This window comes from Petaurus breviceps, unplaced genomic scaffold (genome assembly GCF_028583685.1).
Source record: "Petaurus breviceps papuanus isolate PSGF00001 unplaced genomic scaffold, PetGlider_PUasm1.0 108, whole genome shotgun sequence".
Lineage (NCBI taxonomy): Eukaryota > Metazoa > Chordata > Mammalia > Diprotodontia > Petauridae > Petaurus > Petaurus breviceps.
In genome coordinates this window covers 546,716-560,234 of record NW_027185593.1, presented here as the reverse complement: position 1 = coordinate 560,234, position 13,519 = coordinate 546,716, and the positions used below count along the sequence as shown (strand labels likewise).

Here is a 13,519-nt window from a genome sequence, read left to right as displayed (position 1 = left end):
CTCTCACACACCCTCTTTCTCTCTCTCACACACACACAGAGACACTCTGTTTTCAGAAGCATAGACTCTGGGAGGGCAATTATACCAACCCATCTATGAACAAGACTTTTCTCTAGCCCATCCGTCACAAGAGCTCAGCCAGCCGCTGCCTGTAGACATGCAGGGACCTCCCTCCTTCCCAAGGCAGCCCATTCCCCTTGGCCAGCTCTAATGGTTAGCAAGCTTTCCTCAGTGTCAAGCTTCAACCATTCCCTTTGTGACTTCCACCCATAATTTCTGCTTCTGCACTCTGGAGCTGGTCTGTCTTCCACACCGGATTCCTGAACACAACTATCATGTTTCTCCTCCACTTTGCGATTTTCCACGTTAAAAATCCCCAGTTATTTCAACTGGTTCTCGTACTGTCATGGATTCAAGGTACTTCTCCATGCTGATCGCTATCCTCTTGGTTCGTTCTCTGTCCTTTCTGAAATGTAGCATCCAGAGCATTGCACAATATCTCTGAAGCAGCCGGAGACAAAATACAACAGGATTCCTGTATACTATCTCTCAATGCAACTAAGACTTCCTTAGCATTTTTTAGCTGACATATTACACTGCTGACTCATTCTGAACCTGCAGTCCCCAAGGACCTCAACTTGGAAACATGGAATTCATGTTTCAAATGCCACCTCTGAAGTCTCCCTAACAAGACCATGTAAGCTTTATGAACCAGAGTTGTCCTATCTGGAAAACAGAGAGCATGGGGAGCCAAAACTTCCTCTGTATTTTAGTGGAATTCAAGTAATATATGCAAATAGTTCTGCAAGCTCTAAGGCCATTGCCATCATTACTGTTATTACCTTGTACTTACGTTGATTTCTTGAACCGGTGTGGGACTTTACATTTATCTCTACTAAATACATCTTAAATACATCTGGCTCAGTGTTCTGGTCTCTCCAGATCTTTTGGGTTCCTGGCTAATCCTTCAGTGCATTAAGCAGCACTTCTTAAACTGTGGGTCACGACCCTATATGGTGTCCCAAAAAATTTGGCAACAGTAAAAGGTTTCTGACTACCCAACAACCAAAATTAATTCCAAATAGACCAAAAATTAATTCAAAATCAAACATGTAATGAATCTAAAGTATTTCTGGCACTGCTTTCACAGAACTTCACAGTAGCCTTGGTTCTGAACACAAAACATGCACACTTTGCTCTGTGCTTGCCCTTAGGTCACGAAACAATAAGGAACACTGCCAAAATGCAGAAAGGGGTCTCGAGTAGAAAAAGTTTAAGAAGCCTGGCATTAAGGGACCTTTCTGGCTATCTGTCATCTACAGATCTGGTCCTCCTTGATCCAGGTCACTGACAAGAATGCAAAATGGCCAGGAAACCCAACAACAGTGATCCCTGGGTCACTTCCCCACATCAGCCTTCCTCTTTTTTTTTTTTTTGGCAGCTAGAATTAGAGACTTGCCCAGGGTCACACAGCTAGTAAGTGTCTGAGGCTGGATCTGAACTCAGGCCCTGATTCCTTACTCCAGGGCCTATACTCTATCCACTGCCCCAGGCAGCCTTCTGTCTAAATTAATATTGAATTAGAATATCCAAGACCCATAGCCCCAACCTCCTAAATGTGGAACCTCCCTCTCCTCATGCCCTGTCCTGGATTCCCCAACCTTTACCCCCACCACACACACACACACACACACACACACACACACCCTGTCATAGAGCTCATGCCTCCCATCTCCCTCTCACACACAGATCCCCGTGTCCCTCCCCCAACAGATTTCTTGCTTCTCTCACACACAGACTTCATGCCTTTTTCCAACACAAAGGGACCCTATACCCTCCTCTCCTCCCACTTCACACACACACACACACACACACACACACACACACACACTCTACTTTCATCTTTATCCCTCTCAGACATAGATTCCTCCCCTCTCGTACCTCATAGTCTGACCTCTCTCATACACAAACACCCCCGACTTTCCTACCCTAAGGACCTCATGCCTCTCTCTCTCACACACAAAGACCTTACATCCTTTTATATTTCTCCCTCTCTCACATACATAGACTCCATGCTTCTCTCTCTGTCTCTAAGTACACATACACTTTCTTTTCTCTTTCTTGTAGACCCCACACACTCTCTCCTACCCCCCTTCTCTGTGTCTCAGCATTCCATATCCCCTCTCTCTCACCCAGACTCCTACCCTCCACAGACCTTATACCCCTCTCTCTCTCTCTCAGACAGATGCCTCCATGTTCCCCATAGACTTCATGCTTCCCATAGGTACACCCTATACCTCCTCTCTTTCCCATACAGAAAGCCCTCATGTCTCTATCACATACATCTCTCTCTCTCTCTCTCTCTCTCTCTCTCTCTCTCTCTCTCTCCTTACTCTCTGTCTCTGTCTCTTGAGATCCCATACCCTCCTCTCTCCTTTTCTCACCCACAGACCCCTCTGACATCCCCACACATTCCAACAACTCCTAGCCCCTTTCCCCTACAGATCCCCTGTGCCCCGGGGCCTGCCCCAGTCTCTCAAATACACAAACCTCAGCCCTTTAGATCACATAGCCTCCAAGGCCCCCTCTCTCTAGTGCTCTGTATCAGCCCAACACCTCTCCTACACACACAAACCCCACAGACCTCCCTCCTTCCTGCCTCTCTACAGCCCTCCCCCATGCATACAGACTCATGCCTATTTCTTTCTCTCTCCCACACACACAGACCCCACGCCTCTCGTTCACATGCAAGTCTAGAGACCCCATGCTGCTTTCTCTCTTCCAAACATACAGACCCCAAAGCCGCAAAGACCTCCAGGCCTCTCTCTCCCCCAGATCGTCCCTCCCCCTCCTGCTCAGAGATGCCCCCACATCTCTCCCTCTCTAGGCACACACTCCACAGCCCCCTCCCATAGTTCTTCCTCTCACCAACACATACTCACACACCCACACTCTGCCTCTTTCTCTCTCACCGACAGACTGTATCTTTCGTCTATACACAAGCCTCCTCTCTGGCAGGCCACAACATTTCTTTCTTTCTCTCTTACACAAACACATGGCCATAGGCTCCATGCTGCTGACTCACACACAGGTAGACTTTATACCCCTCTCTCTCTCTCTCTCTCTCTTCCTTTGCTTCTCTCTTCTCCCTCCTCTCTCTCTCCCCCTCCCTCTCTTTTCTTCCCTCTTTCTCCCTTTCCCTCTCTCTTTTCTCTCCCCTCTTCCTCTCTTATCTCCTCTCCCTCTTTTTCTTCCCCCTTCCCCCCTCCTTCCTCTCACCATTTTTCTCTCCCTCCTCTCTCTCTTCTCCCCCTCCCTCTTTCCTTCTCCCTTTCTCTTCTCCCCTTCTCCCTCTCACCCACTATTTCTTTCTCTCCCTCTCTCTCTTCATCCCTCTCCCAAGACACCCATATCATCTGCTCTCTCTCACAAACACACATCCCACAGACAACTGCATCCCATGCCCACGTACACGCAGAGCCCCACACAACCCTACATACCGAGAGAAATTTAACCTTTACCCTCCCCACAGCCCCACCTCATTCCTGAAACTGCCAAAGAACAAGTCTGTGCCCCCCCAATCCTGCTCCCCAGGAAACAGTCCCATTGTGGTACCTGAAAGAAGCCAGCTGGCATAGGCATCCCATCACCGGGGGCCATGCCACCCATCACTGGGCTGGGCGCTGCAGCCGCACTCTGAAAAAGAGAGAGAAGAGTCAGTCAAAATCTACCATGATGGAGTCCTTCTGTCCCCCACCTATGCCAGCCCCGGTGCCCCTATGAAGGAAGGGATAGTAGTACAATGTGTAGAAAGGGCACTGGATGTGGCATGAAAGCACCCACTTACTACCTTGGGATGGTAGGAGAATCACTTCTCTAAAGCTATTTCATCACCTATAAAATGAAGGGGGAGAGCTAGACCTATAATCCTTTGTATACTGTGGGTAGGTAGGCCTAGAGTTGGCGGCCTCTTGTTCGGATATATGGCCCTTTCCTGTGCCTCAGTTTCCCCACCTGTAAAATGAGGGAGAAGGAATCATTGAGCTCTAAACTCTGACACTCTGTGTTCTAAGGTCACTCCCAGCCCTGACATTCTCTATTCTAAGAGCCCTCCCAGCTCTGACATTCTGGGTTCTAAGGACCCTTCAGTTCTGACAACCTGTGTTCTAAGGGCCCTCCCAGCTCTGACATTCAGTTTTCTAAGGGCCCACCCAGCCCTGACATTCTGGAGTTCCTTCTTGGTCTAAATCCTAAAATTCCCTAATTCGGAGAATCATGAAATCCTTGACCTTAGAGAGCAACTAGGCCAAACTGAGGCCCAGAAGGAGAAGAATCTTGCCCTGGGTCACAAGCAGTATGGGGGCCCTCCCAAGCCAGTGGTCCCCAACCTTATTGCAGCCCTGAAGCAGTGAAGCTGATGAAGGCTAAGGAGGGAGTTCTTCTCTGGAGCACGTTTTGAAATGACTAAAAGACCCAGGAGTACTAGGGAACCCAAAGGTTCCTAGAGATAAAGATGTCATTTCCTCCCATCCAAGATAACAAACAGGTGGGTCTCAGGTTCCAGATCCCTGCCCCAGTCTAATTCAATTGCAGGAAAGTGCCGAGTGCTGAGGAAGAGACAGACTTGCAAGGCTATGAAGAAGAAGCATTTGGGGTCTTCACCCCTTCCCCCCATCTTTCAATCCCCAGCCCTTCTAGGAAGCCTTGGCAGACCAGTCAGGCCTGAAGGTAGATGAATTAGATGTTTCCTCTGGGGATGTGAGGCTGTGTTTTGTTTCTATCTAATCAAGTGTTTACTAGGTGCCTATGACAGGCCAGATATTGTGCCTTATGAGCCCTGGGGATATGTGAACAGAAACCAAACCATGCCTGCCCTCCAAGACCTTCCAGTCTCTTGTTACCAAACAAAAGGGTAAGCAGCATGCATGTGACCACTGGAGGAAGGAAGAGGAAGGAAGTGCAACCAGCAGAGAAGATCTGGAAAAAAGACTTAGTAGGAGACCACGGAAGAGTGCTGGGCCTGAAGTCAGGAAGATCCAAGTCCAAATCCTGCCTTAGACACTTACTAGCAGCGTGGCCCTAGGTAAGCCACTATACCTTTGTCTGACTTGGTTTTCTCAACTGTAAAGTGGGGATAATAACACCATTGAGGGTGATGTGAGGATCAGAGATTTGTAAAGCACTTTGCACAGTATTTAGCATACAGTGGGTGCTTTATTAAATGCAAGCTATTATCATTACTGAGAGGCCAAGGTGAGGAGGAAGGGCATGGGGGACAGAGCGTATAAAGGCCAGGAGGTAGAATGTCACCTGCTGGGTTAGGGGTGCAGGAATGGGACCCAACAGATATACACAGTCTGAAAATCATGATGTCAAGTGTACGAGCATTTATTAAGTGCTTACCACATTAAGCACTTAAGGCAAACCCTAAACCCTGAACTCCTGCTCTCCAGGAGCTTATATGGGAATGGGGAGCTCAGCACATGCAGGAAAGACGAAGAGTGAAGGTTATAGAAGTCACTGGCAGTGGGAGGGAAAGGTGGGGTTCTCTTTGAGAAAGTGGGATTCCTTTAGGGTCTTGAAGGAATCTAAAGAGCCAAAGGGACAGTGGAGAGAATTCCAGGATTGGGGGATGGCCTGTGTAAAATCTTGGTGTCGCCCTCAATTCCTCTCTCTCACTGCCCCCTCCCCCGCCCCCCATCCCATATCCAGTTGGCTGCTAAGGCCTGTACACTGGACCTTCCCGACAACTCTTGGGTGTGCCGCTTCTCTTCTCTGACACGGACATCACCCTGGGCCTGGACCTTGTCACCCCCTGCCTGGTCTGTTCTGTCACCCCTGAATGGTCTGCCTGACTCCAGGCTCTGCCCACCTCAGTCCATCCTCCACCTGCTTTCAAAGCTGGTGCTTTCTAAAGCCCAGGTGTTATGAAGTCACCTCCTTCCCCCCATTCCCCAGACCCAACTCAATCAACTCCAATGGCTCCCTACACCTCCAACATCAAACAGAAAATCTTTTATCTTTCTTTTTTTGGAGGGCAATTGGGTTTTTAAGTAACTTGTCCAAGGTAACACGGCTAGGTTTTTTTTGTGTGTGTTAAGTGTCTGAGGCCAAATCCGAACTCAGGTCCTCCTGATTCCAAGGCCAGCACTCTACTCACTGTGCCACCTAGCTGCCCCCAGAAAATCTTTTTTGGCATTCAAAGCCCTTCCCAGCCTTCTTTCCCCTCCTCACCCACTACATATTCTTTGACTCAGTGTCAGAGAACTCACACAAGACATCTCCAAACTCCTACTGTTTCCCCAGGCTATGACCATGCCTTGAATGTTCCCCCTTCTCATCCCCACCTCCTGGTTTCTCTGAAGCCCCAGCCAACCCCCCCCTCGCCCCTTATACAGGAAGCCTTCCCTGGTCCCCTTGAATGCCAGTGCCTTCCCTATGTTGATTGCGCCCCACTGATCCTCTCTACGGCTGGGCTGTGGATGGCTTGCATCTCGTCTCTCCCATCAGACTATGAGCTCCTTGTCCTTTGCTCTTCTTCGTCTCCCCAGCACAATGTTGTAGATACTCAACACATGTTTACTGACTGACTGAGGAACCACAAGAATTCAGCAACGTACCAAATATGAGAGTGTGGAGTTAAGGCTGGAAATCGAAGGAGGAAGCCTAGGTGACTGGGAAGGTGGCAGTGTCCTCCAGAGTAAGAGGAATGCCGGGCAGGAAGGGAGGGTTGGAGGGGGGAAGATAATGAGTTCTTGGGGGTTTTGGGGGATATTGAGCTTGAGATGTCCAATAGACAGTGATGAGGGACTGTGGCTCAGGAGAAAGACTGGGGCGGGATCTATAGATCTGGGCATCATTTACAGAGAGAGGATAATGGACCTTGGGAGCTGATGAGATCACCAAGTGAAACAGGATAGAGGGAGAGGAGAAAAGCATCCATGACAGCCTTGGGGGATACCCAGGAATGAAGAAGCAATAAAGGAGAATGAGAAAGTATAGCAGGATGGCGGCCAGAAGGAAAACCAGGGGAGAGCTGTGTCTCTGAAACAAGAGAGGAAGAAGGATCATGGAGGAGTGATAGACGGTGTTGAAGGCCAGAGAAAGGGCAAGAAGGATGAGGGCTAAGAAAAGGCCTTTGGGGGCGGCCAGGTAGCACAGCGAGTAAGAGCACCGGCCCCAGTGTCAGGATGACCTGGGGATCGAATCCTGGGCTCAGACACTTAGCACCCACCCAGAAACACCTGGCTGTGTAACCTTGAGCAAGTTACTTAACCCCGATTGCTTAAAAGAAAAAAAAAAAGGCCTTTGGATTGGGCAAGTAAGGGATCACTGGTAACTATGGAGAGAGCTGTTTCATTTGAGAGCAAGAGGGTTTAGGAGAGAGAGAGTGAGAGACAGAGATGGAGACAGGGACAGAGACACAGAGATGGAGACAGAGACAGAGACAGAGACACAGAGAGAGAGAGAGGACAATTTAGAGCTCTACTGGTTGTCTGCTACTGAGTCCCTCTCCCCCCAATTTGAGAACATTCATTCATTCATTCATTCAACAACTACTTGTAAGACACTTCTCAGGATCCAGGGCTGGGAATGCAAAGACAAACATTAAACAATTCAGAGGGCAGAAGTTGGATCTCCTTTTCCAGAGCCTGGCCCAAGACTGGGAACGTCTTTCAACAGAAGGCTTGTTAGGGCACAGTGGATAAAGCACTGCTCTGGAGTCCGGATGACCTGAGTTCAAATCAGACCTCAGACACTAGCTGTGTGAACCTGGGCAAGTCACTTAACTCCAGTGCCTTCCAACAAACAAACAAAAGCCTTGTTACTGGATAATGGACTAGTCCCTGCTCTGCCTGGTTCCTCAGTCTGCCATTATTTTCCCATGTACTTTTTCTAGGACATTAAGAAGGGTCCCTAAATGAATCCTGCTTTCAAAACCAAGAGTTAAGTTTGATTTAAGACAACTACACCTTCTATCTGCAAGTAAAATTGACTTCAACATTACTGCAAATGAGACACACGACCCTCCCCCAAAAGCAAAGAGTACTGGAAAAAACATTGGAAGTGATGTCCTAGGGGCAGGGTTCAAGTTCCAAGGCTACCACCTAGCCACTAGGTGGGTGGTCTTGGAAAAAGTCCATAACCATAACCACACTAAACTTCAGTTTCCCCAACAGAGCGTAGTGTCAGAAAGAGAGGTTGGAGGTCATTCTGATCCGATATCCATTTTACAGATGAGGAAACAGACCCAGAGTGATGAAGTGATATAATATAATATAATAATAAACTCATAAGGGGCAGCTAGGTGGTACAGTGAATAGAGCACTGGCCCTGGAATCAGGAAAACTTGAGTTCAAATCTGGCCTTAGACACTTAACACTTACTAGGCATGTGACCTTGGGCAAGTCACTTAATCCCAATTGCCCTGCTTTCCCCCCCTCTAAAAAAAAAACAACTCATAAGTTGGAGATTTAAAACTCTTTCCAGCCAGGCATCAGCTTACCTTTCTAGGGTTATTTTACAGTACACCTACTTTGTATGGTTTATCGAAATTGGCCTGCCTGATGAACTTCTGAACTGAGCATTTCATTTCCAACATATTAAATACATGACTTTATATTTAAGTGAATATGAAGGGCATCACCTATCCTCTCAGGAACTCCATTTCCCCACCTGTAAAATGACGGCCTCTGATCTATATTTACAGTCCTATGATTATGCCTCATTCCCCCTCTACTGTGACTAAGCCTGGTGGTTCTCCATTTCTATCCTGTGCTCCTTGCCCCCCAACTTGGGTTAGGCAAAGCAGGGGACTTTCTCAACTGGCCCCAAGAAATGCTCACTGATTGACAAGTCACTGAGAAGCTCAATAATTCATTCAACAACTATGCAAGAAAGCTCCCAGGTGACAGGACTGAGCTCAGTGGAGGGAAGCCAGAGCAGGCTGAGCCCTGTGTCTGCCTTCAGGGAGTTCAGCACCCATCTAGCAGAGGCCCGAAGACAGGGAAAGAGGCAGAGATAACAAGTGCAGTGGGAGGGAGAGGTCTGGGCCATTGAAGCCTAAGGAGCTTGGCAGAAGAAGCCTCTATGAGGACCAGGTGATCCTAGAGGGCTGCCCAGAGGAGGTGCCACATGAACTGGGCCTTGAAGGCTGAGCAGCACATTTGGAGTCAGAAGCTCCTGGCCTTCCTGCAGCCATCCCTCCTCATTCCAGTTCATTCTCCACACATTTTCTAGTCATTTTCCTAAAGCACGTCTGACCATGTCCCACACATGTCTTTACAATACCTGGATATTTACATAATACAGAAAAGTTTCCAAAGCTTGTTACATAATTTCACTTAAACATAAGCTAGGTGAGTATTGGGGCATCTAGGTGGTGCCATGAATAGAGTGCTGAGCCTGGAGTCAGGAAGACTGAGTTCAAATCTAATCGCAGACACTAGCTGTGTGACCCTGGGAAAGTCACTTAACCCTGCTTGCCTCAGTTTCCTCATCTGTAAAATGAGCTGGAGAAGGACATGGAAAACGACTCTGGTATCTTTCCAAATGGGGTCACAGAGAGTCAGACACGACGGAAAATGACTGAACACAGGTGGGTATTACTGCTATTAGCTCTGTTTTCCAGAAGGGGAAGCTGAGGTTCAGAATGCTCATGAACAACCACAGCATCCCCCTCCAGTATCAGGCCTGAAACACTCTCCCTCCTCACCTCTGCCTCTTAGACTCAACAGCATTCTTCCAAGGGCTGCTCAAATGTCACTTTTATAGAGACACCTTCCTGATGTCCCCCAGCTGCCTGTGCTCCCCTCGACACCCTCCCCCAACCCACTGGCCTTGTAGCTTATTTTGTATATACTTAGGGGTGTAAGTGGTGGTCCCCCCTCCCGGTCCTGATAAGCTCCTGGAGGGCAGAACATTTTTGCCTTTGTATTCCCAAATCTAGTGATAGCTTTAAAAAGACTTGTGGGCTGAGGGATGGTCAAGAGGCCTGTACTTGTCCGGTTAGGATTCAGGCGCTACCACTCACTGACTAGTCCCAATTCCTTCATCTCAACCTAGAGAAGACAAACGTAGTGAGATCCAAGCCTGGCCTTGGGAGTCACTCAATCAGCATGCATTATGCGCTTCCAGTATGCTCGGCACCAAGTATAATAAAGGCAAAGACTCGGTCCTTGCCCTCAGGCGTTGTCGATCAAATGGAAGATCAGGGAGACCTCTCAGATCCTGCTTTGTGTGACTCTCAGCAACCACTTCTCTGTGCCTCAATGTCCTCATTTGTCAAACAGAGATTAGAAGTAGACCTCGCCGCTTCAGGGCGGTAGTGACGTTAAAATAACACCTACAGCCCCCGGCAAACTGACCTATTATTCCCATCATTATTAAGCCCAGAGGCCGAGGCTCAGGTCCTCTTTCCAACATTCTCTAGCTCAGTTTCCGCACAGCCGTAGGTGGGGGAGGAGCCAGAAGAGGAGGGCCCCCAGTTAACCCCGCCCCATCTGTTATAAATTTAGGGACTTGGATTGCTTTCCCCACTGCCCCTCCCTCCTCCGGGTTCCGGGGTCCCTCAGGATCGCTGGGTCTAAGAGGACCGAAGGGCAGAAGGAGGGGCGCCCCTGCCCTTCCTTGCAAGGGCAGCAGCCCAGTGCCGGAGGACTAGCAGGAATACCGGGGTTTTGGAGAGAAACCCGGATTGTCAGGGCCGGAAAGAAACCATCTAGCTAATCCAACACCCTCCCTGGAGAGATGAGGACTTATCCAAAGTCACTTAAATTAGCCAGGACTCATACCCGGGGTCTCCGGAGGGGGCGGGGTCGGGGGAGGCTCCCTCTTTTGCCCTCCCCGGTCAGGGGCCTCACCGGCTCCAAGGCTTAAGTCAGAGCCAGGATGGCGCTAAGGCCCCGGGAGGGGGAGGCGCCGGTTTTCTAGGCGGCTGGACCCAGCTGAACTCGCTGGAGGGCCCGGCGCAAATCATTTGCAAGACAATGGCGAGTCTGTGGCCGCCGCCAAGACCAACAGCGCCCGGGGCGAGGCTGCGGAGTGCACCCCTCCTCCCAGCCCGCCCGGCCCAGCCCAGGGCCCATGGGCCGGCCGGCTGCCCGACGGCCCCACCTTAACCCTCTTCGCCCCAGGCAGGTCCAGCCCCGCAGACCCCTGCTCACTCCAGTGTCTACTCGTACGCGCCAGCCGGCGATTCCAGTAGATCCCCAGATGCTTTCCTGGGGTCCTCGACAGCGACCCTGGCGTGTTACTTTTTGTAGGGTGGCCCTGGGAAAGGAAGCTGGCCTGATTTTGTCCTAGGCCCAAAGAAGAACACTTCCCTTCCCTTGCATTTAGTTTCCCTATTTATAAAATTTTAGGAGGGTTGATCCCCGGATCAGACTTGATCAAAGGATCACAGATTTTTAAAATTAATTTTAAGAAGAAGCTAGCGTTGGAGTCAGGAAGACTGAGTTCAAATGTGGCCTCAGATCTTTACTAGCTGTGTGACACTGGACAAATCACTCAACCTCAATGTGTCTGTTTTCTCATCTGTGAAATCTGCATAATAACAGCACCTATCTCTAGTGGTTGGGAGGATAAAATGGGATTTTTTTGGAAGGCTTTTTTGGTTTGTTTTTTTAAGAGCTGGAAGAGAGCTTGGAGGTCGTCTGATCCAACCCTCCCATTTTACAGATGAGGAAACTGAGGCTAAGAAAGTTTGCCTCTGGTCACACAACTGGTAACTGTCAGAGATGGGATTCCAACTGGGTGGCCTCCACCCCCCAAGCCTGGTACTCTCCACTCCTCCCTGCTGAAGGTGGATTACCCGCTGCCTCCTGTCCACCTCTCTACAGAGCATGGCCACTGGCTGTCCCCTCTGCTTGCTCCTCACTCCCTTCTTTCCTCTAGGTTAGGGGTGCTGAACCTGTGGCCCCCTAGGTCCTCAAGTGAGGCCCTTTGACTGAATTCAAACTTCACAGAACAAATCCCCTTAAGAGAAGGATTTGTTCTGTAAAACTTGGATTCAGTCAAAGGGCCACACCGGAGGACCTAGAGGGTCACATGTGGCCTGGAGGCCGAAGGTTCCCCACCCCTGTTCTAGGCCTTACAAAATGTCTGTTCTTTCAGGCTACCTCTATGGAGATCCTGGAGAACCCCATGTTTTCCCTCTCTTCAAAACTTTCTATTGTATTGTTTGGACCTCACCTTTGCCTCCAAAACAATGAACTCTTATTATCTCTGGGTCATTTCTTTCCTCTCTCTTCACCCCACCCAGTAGAAGCTCCCAGAGGGCAGACAGTGTCATCTTGGCATCCCCCAGTCCAAGCTACAGCCCAGCCAACATAGCAAGTGCTTAGTAAGTGGTGCAGGCCTGACTTCTATGGACCAGGGTCCCTTAGAGTTCTGATGGTCCACATTCCAAGGTCCCTCCCAGCTCTGGCTTTCTTGTTCTAAGGTCCTTCCCAGCTCTGACATCCTATATTCTGTGTCCTAAAGGTCCATGCAGCTGTGAAGAGGGGCTTTTCTGCAAAGGCACCCTAAATTCTAAGAGCCCTTCCAGCCCAGACATTCTCAGTTCTAAGGGCCTTTCCAGCCCAGACATTCTAAATTGTAGGGGCCTTCCAGCTCTCTATCCTTTCTTCCAGGCCTCTCTGGACTTTCATAGCTTCCCCTCCCCCCCTCCCCCAAGCCCAGCCCTGAGGGCAGCGCCAGGCGCCGCAGAGCTTCCTGGATGGGTCGGAGGAGGAGGAAGCCGGCAGGCGGGTGGACCTGGCCCTGGGGAGCCCGCGGGTGGCTGCCTCTCCCCACCCTGCTAGGGAACCAGGCAAGAGGGTGAGCTTGTGTGTAGGTGGATGAGGGATGGGGGAAGGGTCCCAGCCCTTGCTCCTAGCACCCCCCACACATGGGGTCTGTGAGGGGGTTACCTCCCCAGGCAAGGCTCAGCCCTCCTTGGGACAATCCAGGGCTGGCCTGGAGGGCAAAGAAACCTGGATGGGGGCGGGACTGGTCGGGAAGGCTTGGAGGCGGGGAATAGTCTCCCCTCCCCCCTCGGGCCTGGGATTGGGGAGCTGGGGGGCCCCCTCAGCCTCCCCCCCTGTCAATCAGGGCCTGATGAGCTTCTCGGAGAAGGCAAAACAGCCGTTGCTATGACAACTGGTTGGGGAGCGCTGGGCTTTTCCTGAAGATACCAAGGTCACAAAGAAGCAGAGACAGAGACCCAGCAAAGGGGGGAAGAGACAGAGAAACCAAGAGACCAGGGACCCAACAAAGGAAAGAGGGGGTGGCTGAGACCCAGAGATATAGCAAAGGGAGGGAAGAGAGCTGAAGAGCAGCAAAGAAAGTGGGAGGAACTGAGAGCAAAAACAGGGGAGTCTCTAGGATGCAAAGAGAGGCAGAGAGAATTCGAGACCCCCATAGAACCGGGAGAGGGATGCAGACTCGGGCCAGGGGGGGAGAGAGAGAAGGAGGGAGAGAAAGAGAGAGACAGAGGAAGAGGGAGGGAGAGAGAGAGAGGAGAGAGAAGGAGGGAGAG

At 50.2% G+C, this 13,519-nt stretch overlaps 1 protein-coding gene across 4 annotated transcripts in view; it reads right to left on the bottom strand.

Annotated features, from left to right (window-relative positions):
- The window catches only part of SSBP4 (single stranded DNA binding protein 4), a 44,371-nt gene that overhangs the window by 13,387 nt on the left and 17,465 nt on the right, over positions 1-13,519 (bottom strand). For all 4 annotated transcript variants that reach the window (XM_069065955.1, XM_069065775.1, XM_069066011.1 and 1 more), the window contains exon 5: positions 3,616-3,696. In XM_069065955.1, the coding sequence (XP_068922056.1) occupies positions 3,616-3,696 (81 nt within the window). The remainder of the gene's footprint in view (positions 1-3,615; positions 3,697-13,519) is intronic.